Source organism: Scyliorhinus torazame, chromosome 3 (genome assembly GCF_047496885.1).
Source record: "Scyliorhinus torazame isolate Kashiwa2021f chromosome 3, sScyTor2.1, whole genome shotgun sequence".
Taxonomy (NCBI): Eukaryota; Metazoa; Chordata; class Chondrichthyes; order Carcharhiniformes; family Scyliorhinidae; genus Scyliorhinus; species Scyliorhinus torazame.
Genome location: NC_092709.1, coordinates 6673605 through 6699335, shown reverse-complemented (window position 1 = coordinate 6699335; position 25731 = coordinate 6673605). Strand labels below are relative to the sequence as shown.

The 25731-nt window shown below is 52.9% G+C and overlaps 1 protein-coding gene across 1 annotated transcript in view; it reads left to right on the top strand.

The window, feature by feature from the left end:
• The window catches only part of LOC140408269 (uncharacterized), a 29030-nt gene extending 5247 nt beyond the window's left edge, over window positions 1-23783 (top strand). Inside the window, exons 2-4 of the mRNA XM_072495238.1 lie at window positions 17109-18092; window positions 20692-20770; window positions 22125-23783. Coding sequence (XP_072351339.1) covers window positions 17109-18092; window positions 20692-20770; window positions 22125-22209 — 1148 coding nt within the window. The 3' untranslated portion in view covers window positions 22210-23783. The remainder of the gene's footprint in view (window positions 1-17108; window positions 18093-20691; window positions 20771-22124) is intronic.
• The last annotated feature ends 1948 nt before the right edge of the window (window positions 23784-25731 follow it).

Genomic DNA, 25731 nt, shown 5'->3' with positions numbered 1-25731 from the left:
GGCCAGATCACCCCGCGCCCCCCGCCCCCCCCCCCCCCCCCCCCCCCCCGAGGACCCCGGAGCCCTGCCGGTAAGGGACCAACTCCAATTTACGCCGATGGGACCAGCATAGAACAGGCGGGACTTCGGTCCATCGCGGGCCGGAGAATCGCCGGGGGGAGCCCGCTGACCGGCACGGCGTGATTCCCGCCCCTGCCAAATCCGCGGCGCCGGATAAATTGGCAGACTGCGGGGGCGGGATTCACGCCGCCCCCCCGGCGATTCTCCAACCCGGCGGGGGGTCGGAGAATCCCACCCAAGGTGATGTTCGGGCAGACGGACAAAGAGTTAGGTGTGGAGGAGGAACCAGTTTGAGGAGGAGAGGGTGGTGGAGACATTTAGGGAGGAAATTTAATTAGCATGTTACAGCATGGAAATACTTGGTACAGCTGGTGTGTGCCAGCTCCGCAGACGTCTCGGCTGGTGTGTGCCAGCCCCCCAGACGTCTCGGCTGGTGTGTGCCAGCCCCCCAGACATCTCGGCTGGTGTGTGCCAGCCCCCCAGATGTCTCGGCTGGTGTGTGCCAGCCCCGCAGACGTCTCGGCTGGTGTGTGCCAGCCCCCCAGACGTCTCGGCTGGTGTGTGCCAGCCCCGCAGACGTCTCGGCTGGTGTGTGCCTGCCCCGCAGACGTCTCGGCTGGTGTGTGCCAGCCCCGCAGACGTCTCGGCTGGTGTGTGCCAGCCCCGCAGACGTCTCGGCTGGTGTGTGCCAGCCCCGCAGACGTCTCGGCTGGTGTGTGCCAGCCCCGCAGACATCTCGGCTGGTGTGTGCCAGCCCCCCAGACGTCTCGGCTGGTGTGTGCCAGCCCCCCAGATGTCTCGGCTGGTGTGTGCCAGCCCCGCAGACGTCTCGGCTGGTGTGTGCCAGCCCCGCAGACGTCTCGGCTGGTTTGAGGACTGAGCAATAAATCTGCGGATTTCCCCCACGGTGTTTGTTGAGGCAGGCTGCTCTGACTTAGTTGAACAGAGGAAAGTACCTCGAACAAGACAGAGAAATGGAGAAAGAGTTATATTTTCATAGCGCCTATCAAGTCCTCGGTGCTTTACATCCAATGAAGTGCTTTTGAAGGACACAAAATGTAGGAAACATGGCAACTGAGTGTCAGACGATAAGCTCCCACAAACAGCAATGTGATAACTTATATTTATATAGCACTTTTAATATAACAGTGTCGCAAGGTGTCTCACAGGATCATTATAAAACACAGAGCCACAGAAGGAGATATTAAATCAGATGGCCAAAACCTTGGTCAAAGAGGTCGATTTTAAGGATCGTCTATAAGGAAGGGAGAGAATTAGAGAGGGAGCGAGGTGTAGGGAGGGAATTCCAGAGATTGGGGCCCAGGCTAATGAGAGACCAACAACCAGTGGGGGAGCCATTAAAATCAGGGTGCGCATGAGGCAAATGCGCTAAGGGAATGCAGATATCTCAGAGGGTCGTGTGGCTCGAGGAGATTACAGAGGTAGGGAGGAGGGTGTGTGTGGCTGGAGGAGATTACAGAGGTAGGGAGGAGGAGGGTGGCTGGAGGAGATTACAGAGGTAGGGAGGAGGGTGTGTGTGGCTGGAGGAGATTACAGAGGTAGGGAGGAGGGGGGGTGAGGCTGGAGGAGATTACAGAGGTAGGGAGGAGGGGGGGGTGGCTGGAGGAGATTACAGAGGTAGGGAGGAGGGGGGTGTGGCTCGAGGAGATTACAGAGGTAGGGAGGAGGGGGGGTGTGGCTGGAGGAGATTACAGAGGTAGGGAGGGGGGGGTGCCTGGAGGAGATTACAGAGGTAGGGAGGAGGGGGGGTGTGGCTCGAGGAGATTACAGAGGTAGGGAGGAGGGGGTGTGTGGCTGGAGGAGATTACAGAGGTAGGGAGGAGGGTGTGTGTGGCTGGAGGAGATTACAGAGGTAGGGAGGAGGGAGGGGGTGGCTGGAGGAGATTACAGAGGTAGGGAGGAGGGAGGGGGGGTGGCTGGAGGAGATTACAGCGGTAGGGAGGAGGGGGGTTGTGGCTGGAGGAGATTACAGAGGTATGCAGGAGGGAGGGGGGGTGGCTGGAGGAGATTACAGAGGTAGGGAGAAGGGAGGGGGGTGGCTGGAGGAGATTACAGAGGGAGGGAGGAGGGGGGTTGTGGCTGGAGGAGATTACAGAGGTAGGGAGGGGGGAGGGGGTGTGTGGCTCGAGGAGATTACAGAGATAGGGAGGAGGGGGGGTGAGGCTGGAGGAGATTACAGAGGTAGGGAGGAGGGGGGGTGAGGCTGGAGGAGATTACAGAGGTAGGGAGGAGGGGGGGTGAGGCTGGAGGAGATTACAGAGGTAGGGAGGAGGGTGTGTGTGGCTGGAGGAGATTACAGAGGTAGGGAGGAGGGGGGTGAGGCTGGAGGAGATTACAGAGGTAGGGAGGGGGGGTGAGGCTAGAGGAGATTACAGAGGTAGGGAGGAGGGGGGGTGGCTGGAGGAGATTACAGAGGTAGGGAGGAGGGGGGGTGGCTGGAGGAGATTACAGAGGTAGGGAGGAGGGAGGGGGGGTGGCTGGAGGAGATGGGGGGGGGTGGCTGGAGGAGATTACAGAGGTAGGGAGGAGGGGGGGTGAGGCTGGAGGAGATTACAGAGGTAGGGAGGAGGGGGAGTTGGTGTGGTCATGGTTTTGAAAACAAGAACGGGAATTTTAAACCAAGAAATTCCTGGACCAGGAACCAAAGTCGGTCAGTGAAGGTTGGAATGGGAATGGGACTTAATGTGAGTTTTGGATGAGCTGATGGTTATGGGGAATGTGAGAGCTCAGTAAGGCTGCACTGGAACAGTCAAAATACTGACCAGATAATCTGTTTTTTTCAGTGATTTTGGTTGAGATAAATATTGACCAGGTCACCAGGAAGAGGTTCCTTCCTCTTTTCAGACTAATGCCTTGCGATATTTTAGAGGAGACAAGGGTCTTGGATTAATGTCTCTTCTGAAAGATGGCGGCCGGGTTTCTTTGATATCCCGGCCAAGTGTTGACGGCGGCGTCAAGATCGGCGCGAGCGACGTCGGCGTCAACGGGCCTCCAAGCCCCGTAATTCTCCCCTTCCTCGGGGGCTAGAATGGCGCCGGAGTGCTGTCTGCTGCTCCGACGCTGAAAGCCGGCCCTACACGGGTGGCGCGGGTCCACGCATGCATGGCTCGTCCGTCTCCGCGCCGTCGCATGCACGTGGTAGCCGTCTCCTCGCCGGCCCCCAGGCGGCAAGGCGGAGCCTTACAGGGGCTCGGCGTGGAGGATCAAAGGCCCCCCCCCCCCCGGAATGAGCACGCTCGCCGATCGGTACCCCGCGATCGCGGGCCTGGCCACCGTGGGGGCCTTCCCCGGAGTCGGCTCCCACCGCCCCCTCACCAGGACGGCCCCTGCAGCCAGAACTCCCAAGGTCCAGCCGGGTGGGACCATACGTAAACCACGCCGGCGGGACTCGGCGGGCACTCGGCCCGTCGAGCGCGGAGAATCGGCGTGGGGACCGCTTTCAACGGCCCCCGGCCCACGCGGCGGCGACCCCGCGGGCGCGTTTGTCGCCAATTCTCCGGTCGGCGGAGAATCGACAGCCCAGCATCGGAGCAGCGTGGCTCAATTCCTGTGCCCCCCCCCCCCCCCCCCCAGCGATTCTCCGACGCGGCGCGGGATCGGAGAATCCTGGCCGGCATCGCCAACAGTGCGGTGATCAGTCAGTACTGCAATTTAAAAAATTAAATTTTGACTGCCCAATTATTGTTTTCTAATTAAGGGGCAATTTAGCGTGGCCAATCCACCTACCCTGCACATCTTTGGATTGTGGGGGCGAGATCCACGCAAACACGGGGAGAAGGTGCAAACTCCACATGGACAGTGACCCAGAGCCGGGATCGAACCTGGGACCTTGGCGCCGTGAGGCAGCAGTGCCAACCCACGGCATTCATGTGCCGCCCTATTCATTACTGTAGTTGAGTGTCAGTCTGGATTTTCCTGCTCAAGTCTCTGCAGTGAACTTAAACTCATCAGATTCCCACTCAGAGGTGAGAGCACGCCCCACTAAGCTAATAACGGCACACATGGGTTTCCGTGGCATTGGTACTGAGATAGAAACAGAGTCGTGAAATATTACAGAGGTCAAAATAAGCAGTGATCGAGAACGTGGAGTTTGAAACTGAGATCAGATCACAGCAGGTTATCTGAAGTTATAAGCAGTCTCGTTTCTCCAGGTGAATCAGGAGAAGGATAGAATCAGCTGCAAAGAAATAAAATTCCTGGCGGAGCCTGAAGATAACATCCTCGGTCTTCCCAGTGTTCGGCTAAGGTTTGACCAGGACTGGGTGTGAACTCTAACAGTGTCAAAGTAAGACAAGTGGTGGTGAGGTAAGAGTAGAGGAGATCATTAGTGTAAGTGTGACAATTGACCTCGTGTGTCCTGGTGATGTTCACAAGGAGCAGATTATGGAGCAAGAAGTCGATAGACTCAGAGCTCACATCGTGGGATGGGGATTAAATCTCACAGTCATTTTAGATGAGGATACTAATTGGTTGCCATAATCACCATAGCCTTACTGGGGCTATTGGCATTGTCTTGTTTCTTAATTGGTTTTCTTCAAGTCTCCTTTAGTCCATGTCTCATTCACCTATCCAATTTCCCTTCCTCGTCTCTTTTTACTCGCAGTTTCTCCTCCAATTATTGCCAGGACAACACTGTTGGGTCTTTGATCCCAATCTTTGTACTTGACTATCTTTCTTTCTCTCACTGCTGCCTCACGGCGCCGAGGTCCCGGGTTCGATCCCGGCTCTGGGTCACTGTCCGTGTGGAGTTTGCACATTCTCCCCGTGTCTGCGTGGGTCTCACCCTCACAACCCAAAGATGTGCAGGGTAGGTGGATTGGCCATGCTAAATTGCCCCTTAATTGGAAAAAATGAATTGGGTACTCTAAATTTATAAAAAAAGATCTTTCTCTCTCTAACTGTACTGAACAACCTTTTCGATTCAAAGAACAAAGAACAAAGAACAAAGAAAAGTACAGCAGAGGAACAGGCCCTTCGGCCCTCCAAGCCTGTGCCGACCATGCTGCCCGTCTAAACTAAAATCTTCCACACTTCCGGGGTCCGTACCCTCTATTCCCATCCTATTCGTCCCTGCTTCCACCACCTCCTCCGGCAGCGAGTTCCAGGCACCCACTACCCTCTGCGTAAAAAACTTGCCTCGTACATCTACTCTAAACCTTGCCCCTCGCACCTTAAACCTATGCCCCCTAGTAATTGACCCCTTTACCCTGGGAAAAAGCCTCTGACTATCCACTCTGTCTATGCCCCTCATAATTTTGTATACCTCTATCAGGTCTCCCCTCAACCTCCTTCGTTCCAGTGAGAACAAACCAAGTTTATTCAACCGCTCCTCATAGCTAATGCCCTCCATACCAGGCGACAACCTGGTAAATCTCTTCTGCACCCTCTCTAAAGCCTCCACATCCTTCTGGTAGTGTGGCGACCAGAATTGAACACTATACTCCAAGTGTGGCCTAACTAAGGTTCTATACAGCTGAACTTGATTCCTGAACTTCTATTCTCGATCTAATCCACTCATTTGTCTTTGTGTCCAGCCAGCTGACTCTGCGCATTCTCCACCATTACCCACATTTCAAAAGCTGTTCTCCTCTTTCTAAATGGGGCAGCACGGTAGCACAGTGGTTAGCACAATTGCTTCACAGCTCCAGGGTCCCAGGTTCGATTCCGGCTTGGGTCACTGTCTGTGCGGAGTCTGCACATCCTCCCCGTGTCTGCGTGGGTTTCCTCTGGGTGCTCCGGTTTCCTCCCACAGTCCAAAGATGTGCAGGTTAGGTGGATTGGCCATGATAAATTTTCCTTAGTGTCCAAAATTGCCCTTAGTGTTGGGTGGGGTTACTGGGTTATGGGGATAGGGTGGAGGTGTTGACCTTGGGTGGGGTGCTCTTTCCAAGAGCCGGTGCAGACTCGATGGGCCGAATGGCCTCCTTCTGCACTGTAAATTCTATGATAAAGAGCTCAGCCCTCATTTGTACAGAGTGACGCTTCAAACCAGTGACTGTACTGGACAATTTTCAACTTTATGCTGATGCATTAGGGGCTTCAAGACGTAACTTAAGTCACTGACCTTGCTGTAGCTGATCTAAAATTTGTTTCATTTCTTGGAAAGTTGAATGATTTAGAGATTAGAAAGTGAAACAGTCTCCATGGTACTCATTGAATGCAGGTTTTCCACTCTGTGCTTTGAACTTTAGCAACACGGGGAAATCCAACAGGTTCTGTGGATTATATCTCATCCTCAACACTTACATTTCCTCCATTCGCTCTCCCCAAATGATGTCACACAGGCAGGATGTTACCCATGTTCCCATTGTAACTTACCAGGATATGGGCAATGGAGAAACAAATCTTCAGAATGAATTCGGCAGAACAGACAGCTCGTTAACAAAGATACAATACAACGTCTGTCATCGGCACAGGGCAACTCAAGCAAAGCTGTGCTCACAAACTGGAGCCTTGCCACGCAGGAGAATAAAACAGAGCTGCAACATGATAGTCTGACTCATCACCGCGTCTCTAAAGGAGTGGAGCCTTTCTGAAATATCCCAACAACCGGAGCTCTTGATATTTGATTGTTTCGCACAGTGAGGCAATTACCTAATTACACACACGTCCTTATATGGTCAAGTGTGATTGTAACCATCCCATAATTAGAATTATTGGCATATCTAATAGCCCATTGCGGGGAATTTATTTCTAAGAGTGTGCGATTTTTTATCCTCATGAACAAGAGTTACAGTCAATAAAAGTGTGTAAGAGAAGGGCAGCACGGTGGCGCAGTGGTTAGCACTGCTGCCTCACGGCGCTGAGGTCCCAGGTTCGATCCCGGCCCTGGGTCACTGTCCGTGTGGAGTTTGCACATTCTCCCCGTGTCTGCGTGGGTTTCACCCCCACAACGCAAAAATGTGCAGGGTAGGTGGATTGGTCACACTAAATTGCACCTTCATTGGAAAAAATGAATTGGGCACACTAAATTTAAAAATAAGTGTGTAAGAGAAATCAAATACTGGTTCTAAGTCTCACTGGCGAGCCTTTGAAATCCTCATTCTACTTGGGAAAAGGAATTGTTTCTTTAACAACCCCCGTGAGGAAGACAACAGGAAACCACCTTGTGTGTTATTTTCCCGCATCATATTGCTCATTGCAATTACAAATGGGAAAAACCTTCAAGCAGCTGAGGAGAATTTCAAGATTGCGAGGTGTGGAGACGTAGGCGGGTGCAGATGGCAGAGATGGTCAGCGCCGTGGGCAGCGTAGTCCGGACCGTCCAGCTGTGCCGGAAGAGACTGCACGACCTCCTCAGGGCGGCCAGGCTGAGTGGGCAGCACCTGGCACTAAACCCCCGTCCCACCCCCACACTCCCGTACACCCACCCCCCCCCCAGAGGGTGGCCGAACCCCCACCCTGCCCCACATGCCAGCACCTATACCGCCCGCCATGGCCGGGTGCCTTGGCCACTGAGGCCACCAGCTCCCCACCCCCTGGGCTGCAGGCGCTGATTGTTTAACATGTCGTTTTCTGAGAAGGCTGCACACAACCGCCGGGAGGGGGCGAATACAGGAGAGGGACCAGCAGACCTGCGGCCCCTCACCCTGGCTGTGCGGAGGGTCCTGGATGTGGCCGGCAGCCCGGAGGAAGGGGAGGTCACCGAGGGGGAGGTCGGCCACGAACGAGGAAGTGAGACCTCGCTTAGTTGCGGTCCCTCATGATACGTGCGACAACACCCACCCCTCACCCCAACACCACCCCCACATCACCCTCACCCCCACCCACACCCTCACCCCCACCCACACCCTCAACCCCACACACACCCTCCCAACACTACCCCCACATCACCCTCACCCCCACACCACCCTCACCCCCACCCACACCCTCACCCCCCACCCCACACCCTCACCCCACACACACCCTCCCAACACTACCCCCACACCACCCTCAGCCCCACACCACCCTCACCCCCACATCACCCTCACCCCCACACCAGTACCCACACCCTCACCCCCCACCCCACACCCTCAGCCCCCACCCCACACCCTCACCCCACACCACCCCCAACACCACCCAAACACCACCCTCACCCCCACCGACACCTCCACATCATCCTTACCCCCACTCACACCCTCACCCCAACATCACCCCCACACCACCACCCACATGCTCACCCCCACCCCACACCCTCACCCCCCACCCCACACCCTCACCCCACACCACCCACAACACCATCCAAACACCACCCTCACCCCCACCCACACCCCCACATCACCCTCACCCCCACTCACACCCTCACCCCAACATCACCCTCACCCCCACACCACCACCCACATGCTCACCCCCACCCCACACCCTCACCCCCACTTCACCCTCACCCCCACACCACCCTCACCCCCACCCCCTCACCCCCACATCACCCTCACCCCCACACCACCCCCACTTCACCCTCACCCTACACCACCTGCACCCCCACACCATCCTCACCCCCACATCACTCTCACCCCCACACCACCACCCACACCCTCACCCCCACCCCACACCCTCACCCCCACTTCACCCTCACCCCCACCCCACACCCTCACCCCCACATCACCCTCACCCCCACACCACCACCCACACCCTCACCCCCACCCCACACCCTCACCCCCACACCACCCTCAGCCCCACCCACACCCTCACCCCACACCACCCTCACCCCAACCCACATCCTCCCAACACCACCCCCACTTCACCCTCACGCTACATCACCCCCACCCCACACCCTCACCCCCACACCACCCTCATCCCCACCCACACCCTCACACCCACACCACCCTCATCCCCACCCGCCCCCTCACCCCCTCACCACCCTCACCCCCACGAAACACCCTCACCCCACACCACCCTCAACCCAACACCACCCTATCCCCCACCCACACACTCACCCCATGCCACCCTCACCCCACCCACGCCCTCACCCCCACCCACACCCTCAATCTCACTCACACCCTCCCAACACCACCCCCACCCACACCCTCACCCCACACCACCCTCAACCCAACACCACCCCCACCCACACCCTCACCCCACACCACCCTCAACCCAACACCACCCTCACCCCCACCCACACCCTCCCAACACCACCCCCACCCACACCCTCACCCCACACCACCCTCAACCCAACACCACCCTCACCCCCACCCACACCCTTACCCCCATCCACACCCTTACCTACATCACCCTCACCCTCACCCTCACCCTACACCACCGAGACTCAGGTTGAAGGATTTCCCGTCACAGCTTCTCCAACAGCCTCCACCATCCCAGAGACACTCACCTCGGTCGGGCACTTTAGTGAAGACAATCTCTGGTGCTCACCACACAGCTGCTCCGGTACAGCAGGTGGAGGTAGGAACGCCCGAGGGGGAGGTCAGACCGACCCCAGGAACTAGCTGCCATCCAGACAGGTCTCGAGCTTCTAGAGCGGACGGTCCCATCGATTGTGGCGATGGAGTCACCGAGCCAGGGACTGCAGGAGGGGTTGTCGGCGAGCATCCAGTACCTGCAGGCACATTTGGAGGAGTCAAACCGCGTGCAGGAGCAGCAGGCGGTGCCAGCAATGCGTGCCACCCAGGCCGACACCGCACGGGTGGCATCCGCGGTGGAGGCATTGGGGGCGAGGGTTCTGGCTATGGATCAGCATGTCCAAGGCCTGGGGCATTCTGTTCAGCTGGGGGCCGAGGCCCAGGACAGGGCTGCCCTCTCACAGGCAGCCAAGTCCCAGAGCCACCAGGACATTGCAGCGACGCTCCTGAGCGTGTCCCAGTCACAGCAGGCCAGGGCTGGGTACGTCGGCGGCATTGCCCGGGCGCTGGCCAAAGTGGCGCAGACACAGAGGGAGGTGTCCCAGTCCCAGAGGGAGATGGCACAGTCACTGGCCGATGAGGCACAGACCCAGGGTGGTGGCACAGTCGCAGCGTGATGAGGCACAGGCCCAGGGTGGTGGCACAGTCGCAGCGTGATGAGGCACAGACCCAGGGTGGTGGCACAGTCGCAGCGTGATGAGGCACAGACCCAGACAGCGATGGACCGCTCCCTGTGCACCATGGCCGCGAGCGTGCGGACCCTGTTCGAGACCAGACTGGGCCTCCAGGACTGGCAGTGCCAGGCGATGGGGGAGCCTCAGGGGGTAACTCCCCTCGCACCCCTGTCCCATGGAGTAGCCAGGGGGCCATCGGGCACCCCAAGGAAGGAGGAGGTGATGGGGCCGTGCCGGTGACTCCCACAGGGGAGGTGCCAAACACCACAGCACCTCGGATACCATCCCTCCTGTCCCTGGCGCATCTGTTGGGCAGAACAGGGTGGTACCACACCACCTGGGACACCCGAGCAGCAGCCAGGCCCATTCAGGGCCAGTCACACCAGAAGACGGCTGCCAACAGGACCCAGGTCGCAGGGCGGGAATCACAGCAGCCGCCTCCACTCCTGCTGTACCTAGATATAGGGCGGGATTCTCCCGCAATTGGCGGGATGGCATGACGCCGGCGCCAAGAACGGCGCAAACCACTCTGGCATCGGGCCAACAGGAAGTTGCGGAATCCCCCGATCGCGGGCCAGGTCACTGTGGGGTCCCCCCTGGGGCCGGATCCCCCCCGCGCCCCTCCGAGGACCGCACCAGCCAGCCTACTAGCCAGGTCTCGCCGTGTGGGACCATGTCCAATCCACGCCGGCGGAACTGAAGGCCGCTCGGACCATTGGGTCCCGGAGAATTGCCGGGGGGGCCGTTGGCAGCGGCCCCCGACCGGCGTGGCGTAAACCCCACCCCCGCCCGAAAACTGGCGGTGGAGAATACAGCGTCGGAGCGGCGGGGCGGGATTCACGCTGCCCCCCGGGGATTCTCCGACCTGGCGGGAGGTCGGAGAATTCCGCTCATAGTGTTAGGACCCATAAGGCCAGAAAGTTAGAGACTAGTTAAGTTATCACAGGTGCAGGGCACAGTTTGGTTATTGGGCTAGGTCACAAGTCCATAGAAATGTTGTCACATTAGACCCTGTCTCGGTGCTCTGTCAGATAGGTGTGAGGGGTGGGCTAGTCTGGGCTGGCTGGGAGGGGGCAAATGTTGGGGGGGATGGGGGAATGGTGCAGACCCGTTTGGTGGCTCGTGCCACCCCCTCCCCCCCCCCCCACCCATCCCCACCACCGCCACCCCAGGGCTCCGTGTCACCGTGTGGTGGAATAGCCAGCTCGCATGCAGGAGTCACCCAGGTGGATGGTGGAAAGTGATACCGTGGGCAGGAGTCAGACATTGTCAAACGATACGGAGCAGCAGAGCTCATCGCAGAGCGGGTTGTCGTCATCCTCCACCCCGTGGACAGACGCGGTGTTACTGCCAACCCAGGGCCCCACCCCGTGGCGCGGCAAGAATGTGTCAAGGAGTGGGTTGCCGGTTGGGGCGGGGGTAGCTGGGGTGGGAATTGAGGGGGTGTGGGGTTGGGATGCGGTGCCCGTGCCCTTGGCCAACCCCCACCTCTACCCCCCCCCTCCTAGTCGGCGAACCCGAGGAGATCAGAGCGTCAGTTCAGCTGAATCAAACAGTCCTCCTCACCCGGGGAGGGCCCACGTGCAAGGTCTGGTTTGTGGTGATCTCGATGGTCGTGGACGGTGTTCTCTGCCCATCACCTGTCCTCTGACCACACATTTGGCAATGTGACCGGCTCTCCCGCCGGTCAACATTAGCTCCCGAGTGCCTGGCCTGGCTGCAGAATTGCCCCTGGGGCTGCCTTTTTGGAGGTGATCTGGCCAGACTGGCATTGTCCCATGATGCAGTGGACTTCCGAAATGGGGGGTGGGCCAAACTGTGACGCCATAGTCCATGGTCCCCTGCAGCTCGTGCACCAGTTTCTCTGTGTACTCCCGGGACAGTGACAGCTCGATGGCCCGTTTTAAATCTAAGGTAGGCTCCGCCAACAGCTTCTTCTGAGTGGCCGTGTGGTCTATCCCACAAACCAGCCGATCCCTCAACATTTCAGAGAGGGAGGGCCCAAACTCGCAATACTCTGCCAGATGCCTCAGGCGGGCCAAGAAGTCAGTGACCGCTTCACCTGGAGACTGGGTCGCCGGATTAAATCTATACCGCTGGGCGATAACAGAAGGATTAGGGTCATAATGTTCGGTTACTAATGTCAAACAATTTGGAGTTTGGTGCAGCTGGGAAAGTTAGATTTTGTATGATTCCAAAAGTCAGGGCCCTGCAGGCGGTCAGGAGGACGACTCTCTGATGGTCTTCAACCAAAATACCATTAGCCTGGAAGAAATACCTCATACGTTCAGCGTATGGGCTCCAGTTCCAGGCTTGCATCGAAGGCTCACAGCTTACTGAACAGTGGCATCTTGAACTTTTATGTCTACGCGTTCCGGGAAAGTAATCCACCTGGCAGCTAGGCGGTTCCATAAGCGAGTCTGGAGTCTCCTTTTGTCCTCGTCGCCAGTTCAGTAACTTGGGGAGTCCAGTGGTAGTGGAACAAAGATTTATTGTACTATGTACAATATTCTGCCCACAGCAGTAACTTGCTCCACTTCACTCTTCGCTGGGAGAGCTAACCACACCAGGCCCTGATGGGCCGGTTTGTATGATAGTCTTTAACGAGCTCCAGCTGTGTAGCCTCTGCCCCCCCCCACCTGGGAAGCTCGTACTTCACGAGTGCCACGGGGAGATCAGCAATGGTTTCTCCGTGCTCCTCGTGTGGGTTGTATCACTATCTTAGGTAGATCACTGCCATCATTAGCAGTGTGCTGTCTACTCCACTTTGAATCCTAGCCACAGACTCTCTTCAATCTGGATTCACACGTGAGTTGTTATTGCCATACAGACTGACCCGTCCCTCCCACTGACCACGTGTTCATTCTCCTGCAGGTCCTCCAGCCGATGGTACCGGCACATCTGAGGTGGCCCCTCCCCTGCCTCCTATGAGGCGACCTTGGAGGCGAGCTCCGAGGATACCACAGTCACAGCATTAATCCCCACCCTCCACCAGCACAGAGACACGCCACCGCGGTGGGACATGTTAGTGGACAGGCTTGTGGGGCACAATCTGGTGAGCAGCACAGTCGCTGATGCACATCAGGAGAGATTTACCGCCTCTCCCGCTATTCACCGGCCTGGTTTCGCTCGAGCGAGAGCGCAATGAGGCCGGAGAATCACGCCCCACGATGCCACGGAATCCAGGCTGTAACTATCTAACTGCTGACTCACTGAAGCAAGCGGTTAATCAATCATCACAGGCATTCCAAAGTCTAATAATCCGATACTGTCAGTTGAAACAAATTTACTAATTTTATTGACGTTTACCTCAATGCCCAAGCAGAATTTGCTTCAAATTTGTGAAACTTGGGGCGGAATTCTCCCGAAACGGCGCGATGTCTGCCGACTGGCGCCCAAAACGGTGCCAATCAGACGGGCATCGCACCGCCCCAAAGGTGCGGAATGCTCCACATCTTTGGGGGCCGAGCCCCAACATTGAGGGGCTAGGCCGACGCCGGAGGGATTTCCGCCACGCCAGCTGGCGTAAACGGCCTTTGTTGCCCCGCCAGCTGGCACGGAACTGACATGTCGGGGCGGCGCATGCGCGGGAGCGTCAGCGGCCGCTGACAGTTGCCCGCGCATGCGCAGTGGAGGGAGTCTCTTTCGCCTCCGCCATGGTGGAGACCGTGGCGGAGGCGGAAGGGAAAGAGTGCCCCCACGGCACAGGCCCGCCCACGGATCGGTGGGCCCCGATCGCGGGCCAGGCCACCGTGGGGGCAACCCCGGGGCCAGATTGCCCCGCGCCCCCCCCAGGACCCCGGAGCCCGCCCACGCCGCCTTGTCCCGCCGTTCAAAAGGTGGTTTAATCCACGCCGGCGGGACAGGCAATTTATCGGCGGGACTTCGGCCCGTCCGGGCCGGAGAATCCAGCGGGGGGGCCCGCCAACCGGCGCGGCCCGATTCCCGCCCCCGCCGAATATCCGGTGCCGGAGACTTCGGCAACCGGCGGGGGCGGGATTCACGGCGGCCAACGGCCATTCTCCGACCCGTTGGTGGCTGTGAAATTATCAGAGAGCTGCAAATCTAACCCATGTCCCTTCAGGATGGAAATCTGCCGCCCTTATCCAGTCTGGCCTACATGTGACTCCAGACCCACAGCAATGTCATTGACTCTTAAGCACTCTTGGAAATGGAAATAAACCAGGTGCTGGTCTAGCACAGGGCTAAATCGCTGGCTTTTAAAGCAGACCAAGGCAGGCCAGCAGCACGGGTTCAATTCCCGTACCAGCCTCCCCAAACAGGCGCCGGAATGTGGCGACTAGGGGCTTTTCACAGTAACTTCATTTGAAGCCTACTTGTGACAATAAGTGATTTTCATTCATTTCAAATGGTGTGGCAGGGCACTGCATTGTCCAGAAAGAGGCCCATCACCATCTTCTTAAGGACAATTGGAGTTCTCTACTCCAGTATAACCCTTGGAGTCCTGGAAACATATTGAGCGAACCATGGACGCGATTCAGCTGAACAGCACTTTTAGCGGAATGTTTCTTGGTGCCTGTAGCCAACGGCACTTTGTCGGTTTCTAGTGGCCTCCATGGTGGGGGGGGGGGATTCGCTCTGCAAAGGGTGCACTTCGAGGTATTTCCTGCTGGCGAGCGAACGGTTCCTTGTGTGGGCCAGCCAGTACCATGTAGCGCTCTGGCGAGGTCTCCCAGGCACGGCCTGCGAGTCCCGGGCACTGGGTGAATCTGGGAAATGTATATTTAATGAGCAATTTGCAGATCTGGATCTCGCCCAGCGAGAGTGAGATCCAGGGGCGAAATTCTCCAGTATCGGCGCGATGTCCGCCGACCGGCGCCACAAACGGCGCTAATCAGACGGGCACCGCGCCGCCCCAAAGGTGCAGAAGTCTCCGCATCTTGGGGGGCCGAGCCCTAACCTTGAGGGGCTAGGCCCACGCCGGACTGATTTCTGCCCCGCCAACTGGCGGAAAAGGCCTTTGGTGCCCCGCCAGCTGGCGCAGAAATGACATCTCCGGGCGGCGCATGCGCAGGAGCGTTAGCGGCCGCTCACGGCATCCCCGCGCATGTGCTGTGGAGGGAGTCTATTCCGCCTCCGCCATGGTGGAGACCGTGGCAAAGGCGGAAGGAAAAGAGTGCCCCCACGGCACAGGCCCTCCCGCGGATCGGTGGGCCCCGATTGCGGGCCAGGCCACTGTGGGGGCACCCCTCGGGGTCAGATCGCCCCGCGCCCCCCTCAGGACCCCGGAGCCCGCCCGCGCCGCCTTGTCCCGCCGGTAAGGTAGGTAGTTTAATCTACACCGGTGGGACAGGCATTTTAACGGCGGGACTTCAGCCCATCCGGGTCGGAGAATCGAGCGGGGGGGCCCGCCAACCGGCGCGGCGCGATTCCCGCCCCCGCCGAATCTCTGGTGCCGGAGAATTCGGCAACCGGCGGGGGCGGGATTCACGCCAGCCCCCGGTGATTCTCCGACCCGGCGGGCAGTCGGAGAATCTCGCCCCAGATCACAGTGCACCGTGGGATTCTGTTCAATCTGAGATTCTGAGGCCTCTCACAAGATTCAAAGGCATCAAGTCGGGCGCGATGAGGCTGCTGAATCACTCTCAGTATCTCCCTATGTTCGCTTTGCTGTGATATCGTGAGTTACCGTGTTTGTTCAGGTTGGATTTGAAGAACATTGCCAGCGTGCATGTGTGGACGTTGTGGATATTTAGTTGCTGTAACGCGAGTGTCATGCTAAATGGACAGCAAATGCTAAGAACTCCTCACAAACACGAAAGTGAATAAAACAATTCTCAATGAAATATGTAAGTTTTGCATTTAAAGTTTTAAAAAAACAGGTTTTCAGATTCTGCTCTCTCTTTGAGGTGAAGAAACACCAAGAAAATCTGTAAACCAAATTTAACTGACTTCATTGGATTATTGGACTTTGATTTGTCCTGTGATAAATCTTTAACCGCTGCTTCAGTGAGTTAACTGTATTGGTAGTTACAGGCTACAGCTGTCGAAACTACATCTGTGTAATGGAAAAAGTAGCCCACAATTCCCAGGCAATTCAGTGTAGTTAACAGCTCGTCACTGATTAGTGGAAAACTGTGTGTGGGGTTTTGGAAAGGGCTGTTTTTAATTGTATTGTCTCATTGCTGGATGAATACTCAATGCTCAGGCCTGTGAGCCTTTACTGCTTCAGATACATGTGTGCAATATGGAAGCATCAACTTCAACTTTCTATATCTCACCCTTAAGTCTCCAAAGGATCCGTGTGTTTTATTTGTTCACAGTTAGTTTTATCTGCCTTGCATAGGGGAGCTACATTAACTTCACACCAAAGGACACCATTTGTCCCACCTTGCCTGTGCCAAGCCTTTGAAAGATCTATCCAATTAGTCGCACATATCCTTGTTCTTTCACATAACCCTACATTTTGATTTCCTTGTCAAGTATTTATCCAAATTCTTTATGAAAGCTCTGATTGAATCTGCTTCCACCGTCCTTTCAGGCAGCACTTTCTTGTCGGGTAAAATAAATTCTTCTCATCTTCCCCTCTGGTTTTTCTGCAATTAAATCTGAGTCTTCTGGGCACAGATTCTCCCACCTGTGGAAACAGTTTTTTACGTACCCTTCCTGATATTGAACGCCTCTATTAAATCTCCCCTTAACCTTCTCTGCTCCAAGGAGAACAATCCCAGCTTCTTCACGCTCTCCAAGTGACTGACATCCCTCTCCCCCTATCCCAATCTAGTAAATCCAGGGGCTGGTTTAGCACATTGGGCTAAATCGCTGGCTTTTAAAGCAGAACAAGGCAGGCCAGCAGCACGGTTCAATTCCCGTACCAGCCTCCCCGAACAGGCGCTGGAATGTGGCGACTAGGGGCTTTTCACAGTAACTTCATTTGACGCCTACTTGTGACAATACGCGATTTTCATGTTCATTTCATCTCCTCTGCACCCTCTCCAAGAATGATTGATCATTTTCCAAGGGTCTTCTGTTCAACAGTTTTCTTTTGTCTACTTTTCAGAACTGAGTGTTAGAATTTCAGCCGAAGTAAATACAACACAAACGCCGGCCTTTATTTTTGGATCAGGAAGTGCTTTGAAAAACGATTCATTGATCGCCAATCAATCTACGACCCAAACTTCACTCACCACCAGCACAGTATCAAGCACCAAGAGACCGTCCATAGCCACGACAACCATTCCTGCAGCCGCTACATCGCCAAACACAAAATCTAGCTCTTCTGTTTCAGAGAGATCTACACCAACTATCCCAATCTCCACTGAAGGATCGTCACCAGTGACAACACGTATAAGTACCACCGATGAACCTACAACATATAATATAACTCTGGAGCAATTATTGACATTGGCAAGCCAGCCAACTGATGTTACAAGTACATCATCATCAACAAGTGCCAGTTCATCACTGCCCACATCAATCTCAGCCCAAACAACAGGTCAACCTGGTACACAGACATCTGCAATCATTACCCAACCAACAAGTATCTCACAGCCTACTTCAACTTTAGCCCAGTCAACAGAGACCACCAGGATACCCTCAAATTCAACTAGTATTTTACAGTCAACTTCAGCTTTAAGTCATTCAACAGAGATCGGACTATCACTCCCAACAGCAACCCCAGTCCAAACAACAGGTCAGTCCACACAGTCAGGTTCAACCATAGTCCAAACCACAGCAACTACAGGTCTACAAAAGTCATCCACCTCTGAAAACCAACACACAGGTGTACCAACTGCACCGAATGCAACTTCCACCAGAACGCAGACGGAAAGCAGCCCGACTGTGTCAGAAACCACTTCTGCCACAAAGGAGAAGATGACAATTGCTGCTACCGTGACCTCTCTGTCTTCGTTGTCGACGGCAACGCCATCGGCTTCACACAAACCGAGTTCGGCAACCTCAGGGCAGACATCCGACGTGGCACCCACTTCAAGCCAGGCGATCACCGTGGGAGCTGAACAGTCGGCAAACAGTTTGAGTGCAGGTGAGTGAGGGCAGTCCATTCCTTTTCATTCCCTCCTGAACAGATATGGACGATTGAGTGAGCTTGAGCCGAATCTTTTTCTATATCTAAAAGCAATGTTGATAACATATTACAACCAAATACTCTACAAGCTCAGTACAGGTGGAAACAGAGTATACACCACAGAAACAAACTATGCAGCTGGATTTATGTGCTGCAGGAGCATCCTCCAATCCTATTGACTCATCTCACCCAATCAGTAAACCCCTCTCTATCTTCTGTGTATCCAACTTCCCCTCAAAAGTATCGATACAACTCACCTCAACCAACCTATGTGATACTATGTTCTACATTCTGATTATTGTTTGGGTAAAGAGGTTGCTCCAGAATTCCTTATCTGATTTATTCGTGACTATCTCATATATCGATTTATGACTCTCTTTCAACCCCCTTCACAAGGCTTAAGGCCTCTATTAAATTCCACCTCAGCCTCCGCTTCTAGGGAAAAGAGTCCCCGGCTTGTTGGCGGCACGGTAGCACAGTGGTTAGCACTGTTGCTTCACAGCGCCAGGGGCCCAGATTTGATTCCCAGCTTGGGGCACGTTCTCCCCGTGTCTGCGTGGGTTTCCTCCGGGTGCTCCGGTTTCCTCCCACAAGTCCCAAAACACGTGCTCGTTAGGTGAATTGGACATTCTGAATTCTCCCTCTGTGTTCCCGAACAGGCGCAGGAGTGTGGTGACTAGGGGATTTTCACAGTAACTTCTTTGCAGTGTTAATGTAAGCCTCCTTGTGACACTAATATAGAGTATTCATTTTTTTCCTGCACGTTTTAACCGCTCATTTCTGATTTTACTTTTATAAATCATTTTTTTGCACCTCCTGCAGTCCCTCTCCATAGCCTCTTTTTAATCTGGAGGTCTGCAATATACTTTCATATCCTAATTTTGAAAATTAATGATTGGTCTTGATTTGATTTGATTTGATTGTCGCATGTACCGAAGTATAGTGAAAAGTATTTTCCTGCGGCCGAGGGAACGTACACAGTACGTACAGAGTAGACAAAAGAATAATCAACAGAGAACATTGACAAATGGTACATCGACAAACAGTGATTGGTTACAGTGCGGAACAAGGGCCAAACAAAGCAAATACATGAGCAAGAGCAGCACAGGGCGTCGTGAATAGTGTTCTTACAGGGAACAGATCAGTCCGAGGGGGAGTCGTTGAAGAGTCTAGTAGCTGTGGGGAAGAAGCTGTTCCTATGTTTGGATTGGATTGGATTTGTTTATTGTCACGTGTACCGAGGTACAGTGAAAAGTATTTTTATGCGAGCAGCTCAACAGATCATTAAGTACATGGGAAGAAAAGGGAAGAAAAGAAAATACATAATAGGGCAACACAACATATACGATGTAACTACATAACACCGGCATCGGATGAAGCATACAGGGTGTATGTAGTGTTAATGAGGTCAGTCCATAAGAGGGTCATTTAGGAGTCTGGTAACAGTGGGAAAGAAGCTGTTTTTGAGTCTGTTCGTGCGTGTTCTCAGACTTCTGTATCTCCTGCCGGATGGAAGAAGTTGGAAGAGTGAGTAAGCCGGGTGGGAGGGGTCTTTGATTATGCTGCCCGCTTTCCCCAGGCAGCGGGAGGTGTAGACGGAGTCAGTGGATGGGAGGCAGGTTTGTGTGATGGACTGGGCTGTGTTCACGACTCTCTGAAGTTTCTTGCGGTCCTGGGCCGAGCAGTTGCCATACCAGGCTGTGATGCAGCCCGATAGGATGCTTTCTATGGTGCATCTGTAAAAGTTGGTAAGAGTTAATGTGGAAATGCTGAATTCCCTTAGTTTCCTGAGGAAGTATAGGCGCTGTTCTGCTTTCTTGGTGTTTGTGTCAACGTGGGTGGATCAGGACAGATTTTTGGAGATGTACACCCCTAGGAATTTGAAACTGCTAACCATCTCCACCTCGGCCCCGTTGATGCTGACAGGGGTGTGTACAGTACTTTGCTTCCTGAAGTCAATGACCAGCTCTTTAGTTTTGCTGGCATTGAGGGAGAGATTGTTGTCGCTACACCACTCCACTAGGTTCTCTATCTCCCTCCTGTATTCTGACTGTATTCTGGATGTGCGAGTCTTCAGACATCTGTACCGTCTGCCTGATGGAAGGGTCTGGAAGAAGGCAATGCCTGGGTGGGAGGGGTCTCTGATAATGCTGTCTGCCTTTCTGAGGCAGCGGGAGGTGTAGACAGAATCAATGGGAGGGTGGCAAGCGTGTGTGATCCGTTGGGCCAACTTCACCACACTCTGCAGGTTCTTGCGATCTTGGGCCGAGCATTTGCCACCCCAAGTTGTAATGCAGCTGAATAGGATGCTCTCTATGGCACACCTGTGGAAGTTTGTGAGAGTCGATGCAGGCATGCCGAATTTCTTTAGCTTCCGTCTGCCCGTGAGACTCTGACCATCTACAATTCCTTTTGGTATCTCAATGATTATTATGTATGCAAGCATTTCCAATTGTACTCTTTTCTTAAGTAGATGTTGAACAATTTCAGTATTTTCAACTATTTTTAATTCAGCTTATTTGCCTCACGGACATCATTGTTTTTTTCCCATCACCAGGAAGTGTGGCAGCCATTTCGGTGGTGGGCATTATAGCAGTATTGATACCTCTTGGAGGAGCTATATACTTTAAGTTAAGGTAAGAGCTACGTGGATTCTTTCTTGTCATGTGAGAGTACCTTTAAGAAATGGGTGTTTAAGAAATGTACCTTTAAGAAATGGAGCTGCTCATGTTACTGGAGTGATGTCAGAATGTGGGTGGAGCTGAGCTCTACTTCTGCTTTTTAGTTTCAGTTTGAGAAAAAGTTTGGGTGTGTCTGTGTTTTTCAGTGAGCTGCATCTGAAGTCTGCCATCCAAAGACTATCTTAATCATTTGGTGAATTCAGAATTATAAATGTTTTCAGTATTGAATGTAAACCCTGATGTGCTTCTCTTTAGAGGTTTGTTAAGACTTTTGGTAAAAGAACAGCATACAGATTACTTAGTGTTGTATTCTTTGGGGGTGTATTTGAATTACTGGTTGCTAAGATATTCACTGTTTGTTTTAGAAAGGTTAACTTGAGTTCAGAGAATAAACATTGCTTTGCTTTAAAAAAATACTTTTCCATTTCTGCTGTACCACACCTGAAGAGTGGGCCGTGTGCTCCCCATACCACAATCCATTAAAAGTTGTGCGTCAGGTGAACTCCATGATACACTTTGGGATTCTCTGAACCCTGGCCCATAACATTCTGTCAACATAGAATTTACAGTGCAGAAGAAGGCCATTCGGCCCATCGAGTCTGCACCGGCACTTGGAAAGAGCACCCTACCCAAGGTCAACACCTCCACCCTATCCCCATATCCCAGTAACCCCACCCACCACTAAGGGCAATTTTGGACACTAAGGGCAATTTATCATGGCCAATCCACCTAACCTGCACATCTTTGGACTGTGGGAGGAAACCGGAGCACTCGGAGGAAACCCACGCACACACGGGGAGGATGTGCAGACTCCGCACAGACAGTGACCCAAGCCAGAATCGAACCTGGGCGCTGTGAAGCAATTGTGCTATCCACAAGGCTACCGTGCTGTCAACCTCCAGTTATACGAATGTCACAGTTAGTGATCAATTCTTTTTGTTGATGTTCATTCCTGTCACACCCTTTGGGTTATTAGATTAGTCACCCCCCCCCCCCCCCCCACCAGTTCAACACTAGAGAGAAACTGGGATTGTTCTCCTTAGAGTGAGGAAGTTCCATGGAGATTAAATAGAGGTGTTCAAAATGCTGAAGGTGTTTTGATGGAGAAAATAAGGAAAAACTGTAACAAAAATACCATGTAAGCACAGTTGCACGAGTTGAAATTCCTGCCTTTGAAAGGAATCATGGTAACATTTTTTCATCACTTTAACTTGGGTTGTTTTAAATGACCTGAATTGTGCTTCTAGGAACATTTGGGAACACCTTACAAAGATTGTCATTTCAAAACAATATTTTTCTTTTATTGCAGAAATTCTGCATATGGACGACTGTTGGATGATCAGGACTATGGGTCATGGGGAAACTACAATAATCCTTTGTACGATGATTCTTAAGAAGACAAATGGGCTTAAAAGTCTTGTTCGTATTGGACTACCGATTAAAGGTTATTGAAGACTTTTTCTGATAAACGTGTCCAAACATAATCAAATTTAATTCATTACTTCCCGTTTATTTTACTCTGGTTTATATTTACTCTGGCCACACTATGTGCCGGCAGACTCTTCATGAACATCAACACCCAAAACATGACGACAGAGATGCAGTTAACGGAAACATCCACTGGTCCCAAGTTAAGGATGGGATTCGCGCTGGTGGGGCCTGTTCTGTTGTCCAAGCACTCCTTCTATATCCACGGAACAAAAACTGACAAATGTGTGGAAATATGATTCAATCGGCAGACATATTTTGAATATTATCCTCAGGGGAGTTGAATTCTAAATCCTGAAGTTCATGCTGGTGATCGAGAAAGAAGTTTCAAGAAATGTGACTCTCAAATGTAGTCGCTGTTAGTTTTAGTTCCGCCACACGGATGTGTGTGTGTCAGGGGATTATCCATGTGTCAATCTTCCCTTTCCAGGAGTAATTCTGCAACAGCTCCATTACTAACCCAGAGCTTTGGCAGATATGGATGAGAGACAAGGTGCGAGCTTTAACATTTCACCATCTTCACTGATCTTCCTGCCCAAACTTGCTATTAATGAGGATCCACACCTCCAGAGAAGCATCACCAAATTCGCCCCTTTCAATTTTTAAGCATCATTTTAATTTGTTTTTGGTGGGGTACGGTCATTACTGGAAAGGCCAGGTGATGCAGTGGTTAGCACTGCTGCCTCAAGGCGCCGAGGTCCCAGGTTCGATCCCGGCTCTGGGTCACTGTCCGTGTGGAGTTTGCACATTCTCCCCGTGACTGCGTGGGTTTCGCCCCCACAACCCAAAGATGTGCAGAGTGGGTGGATTGGCCACGCTAAATTGCCCCTTAATTGGAAGAAATGAATTGGGTACTCTAAATTTATATATTTTTAAAAATTACTGGAAAGGCCAGCACTTAATGTCCATCCCTAATGGCCCTTGAGAAGGAATAGATTCTTCGGTCATTTCAGCCACGATGCTGTGGGTCATGAGTCACATGTAGGCCAGATCGGGTAAGGACGGCAGATTTCCTTCCCTAAAGGACACTTAATTCTTACCTCCAATGAAGCTGAGAATACCCCAGTGTTAAATTAATTCAATGAAACTATGGTATGAATTAAGAACGTGTAGTCAAATAACAATGGGAATTGTTGTCAAAGGGGACCAATGCTCATGTGAAGTGCTTCGGGTGACAGGTGCTGCATAAATGCAACTTCTTGTTGTAAAATACCAGGCCCAATTTAAAGGGGACTGTTTGAAAACCTGATTGGTTATTTGACGTAATTCATATTATCCATGAGGAGGACTTTTCTGGAGAAGGTCACTTATAGTTCAGCATGATGAGGGGGTTACTTTTAGATAGTTGTAAGTCAAATTAATATTAACTTGCAGTTCTCAAAGATACAAGTCCTCGTAAGACACAGCAGGAACTCTGTATGGATGCTTGGGAATAAATATTGAGGTTAGTTTTTAGAAGAGCCGTAGAGTTTGTGAGGGCGGTGGGGGTGGGGGGATTGGGATGTGGGGTGGACTAACTTGTGTGTGAGGGGTTGTGGTGTGGGAGAGATTGGGGGGATGTTGTGAGGAATGTGGGGGTGTTGTGGGAGCAGTTCTGGGCAGTTCTGAGGGGCTGCGGGGCGACGGAGGTGTGCAGTCAGATGGCTGATCAGACTCCACGGAAGCAATCGTGTGTCGATTGGGGAGGGATTGGCTACGTTCCTGAGTTCAGGGGAGGAAAGCCAGGTCTGCCCAAGTAGGGTCGCCAACCCGCTACGACTGCTCTGGAGTTTGAGGCGGGGGTTCATGTGATGAAATCTCCAGGAATATATTCAATCAGACTTGGCAACCTCAGATCCAAGGTGTCCTGGAGGAGAATCTGTGCATCACCGCACCCACTGGGGGGGCTGGTTAAATAATCTAATACATTTAGCTGGGCCCTTGCATCCAGGTTTTGTTGGAAGGCCTGGTATATGGCCCTTAGTCCTGCAGTGAAAATGGAATCATTAGGGCTTTGAAACTCAAATTAATCCCCACTCCACCAGCATTCTTCATTCTTGATCTCAGGTGACTTCCGAAGGTGGGGCATAGGAGTGAGGACATCTTAATCTCCATCCCTCCCTCCCACACCAATTCTACTGAATAGAGAGGACAAGTGGTGGGTCTAGTTTGTAGTTTGAGATCGTCAAACTGATTGATTAAATTATTGATAAATTATGAGAGTGTTGGCGTTTGGGAAATGTTTTGTCGTGTGAAGCAAAGATGGATTGTTTAGGTTTTTAAGCTTATTCAGGTTACAGAAGTAAGGTGGGTGGATTACTGTTAAGGTACAGGTCAGCTGAGATCTAATTGAATGGTAGGTTAGGCCAGAGGGCAGATTGGCTTCCTCCTGTTCATATAATTCTTTATTCGAGATGGTCTGGACTTTTCTTCCGTCGTTTAGGAAAGCAGCGTACATTTTGCAGAGGTTTATAATCTGGAAATTGTGAGATCAACGTTTGAACTCAGGAACTACAAGGCTAGTTCTCACATGTTGACTGTGTATCTTTAACTAATATTTACACCATAATCTCACAATGAAAACAATTCTAATGTGAATTGGGGAGTGGTGCTTACATGGCATTAAATGTTGATCATTATTGAACCGACTAAGGAAATTACTTTGTCGATTAAAGATGGAACTCTAAGAGAATTAAGATGTTGTTACTGGTGTATTTAACAAGTTGCAGATTCTGGTGTCATTCAACCTACAACTAGAAACAGATGATCTGGTCATTATCACAGAGGTTTGGGATGACAGTCCCAGAACAGTATAGAGGGAGGGTCAGCGCTGTGAGATCAGAACGCTTTTGGAGCTGTGGGCCAGGGTTCTCCGGTCCGTGTTTTCCCCACCACCTCTCTGCCAGTGAGAATGGGGAATTGGCCGCTCAGGCAGAACTCCAGTCACTGCAGCGTGAAAGTCCGCCAGTGGGAACGGACAGAAAATTCCGGCCATGCGCTTTCAAATGAGGTGCTAAACTGAGGCCCATCTTCTGCTGAGGGCAGCACGGTAGCACTAGTGGATAGCACTGTGGCTTCACAGTGCCAGGGTCCCAGGTTCGATTCCCTGCTGGGTCACTGCCTATGCAGAGTCTGGACGTTCTCCCCGTGTCTGCGTGGGTTTCCTCTCACAGTCCAAAGACGTGCAGGTTAGGTGGATTGGCCATGATAAATTGCCCTTAGTGTCTAAAATGGTTAGAAGCGGTTATTGGGTTACAGGGATAGGATGGGAGTGAGGGCTTAAGTGGGTCGGTGCAGACTCGATGGGCCGAATGGCCTGCTTCTGTGCTGTATGTTCTATGTTCTATGTTCTCTCAGGTGGACGTCAGTGATCCCATGGCACTATTTCAGGATGAGCAGGGGACTTCTCCTCGGTGACCTGGCCAATATTTATCACTCAATCCACATCA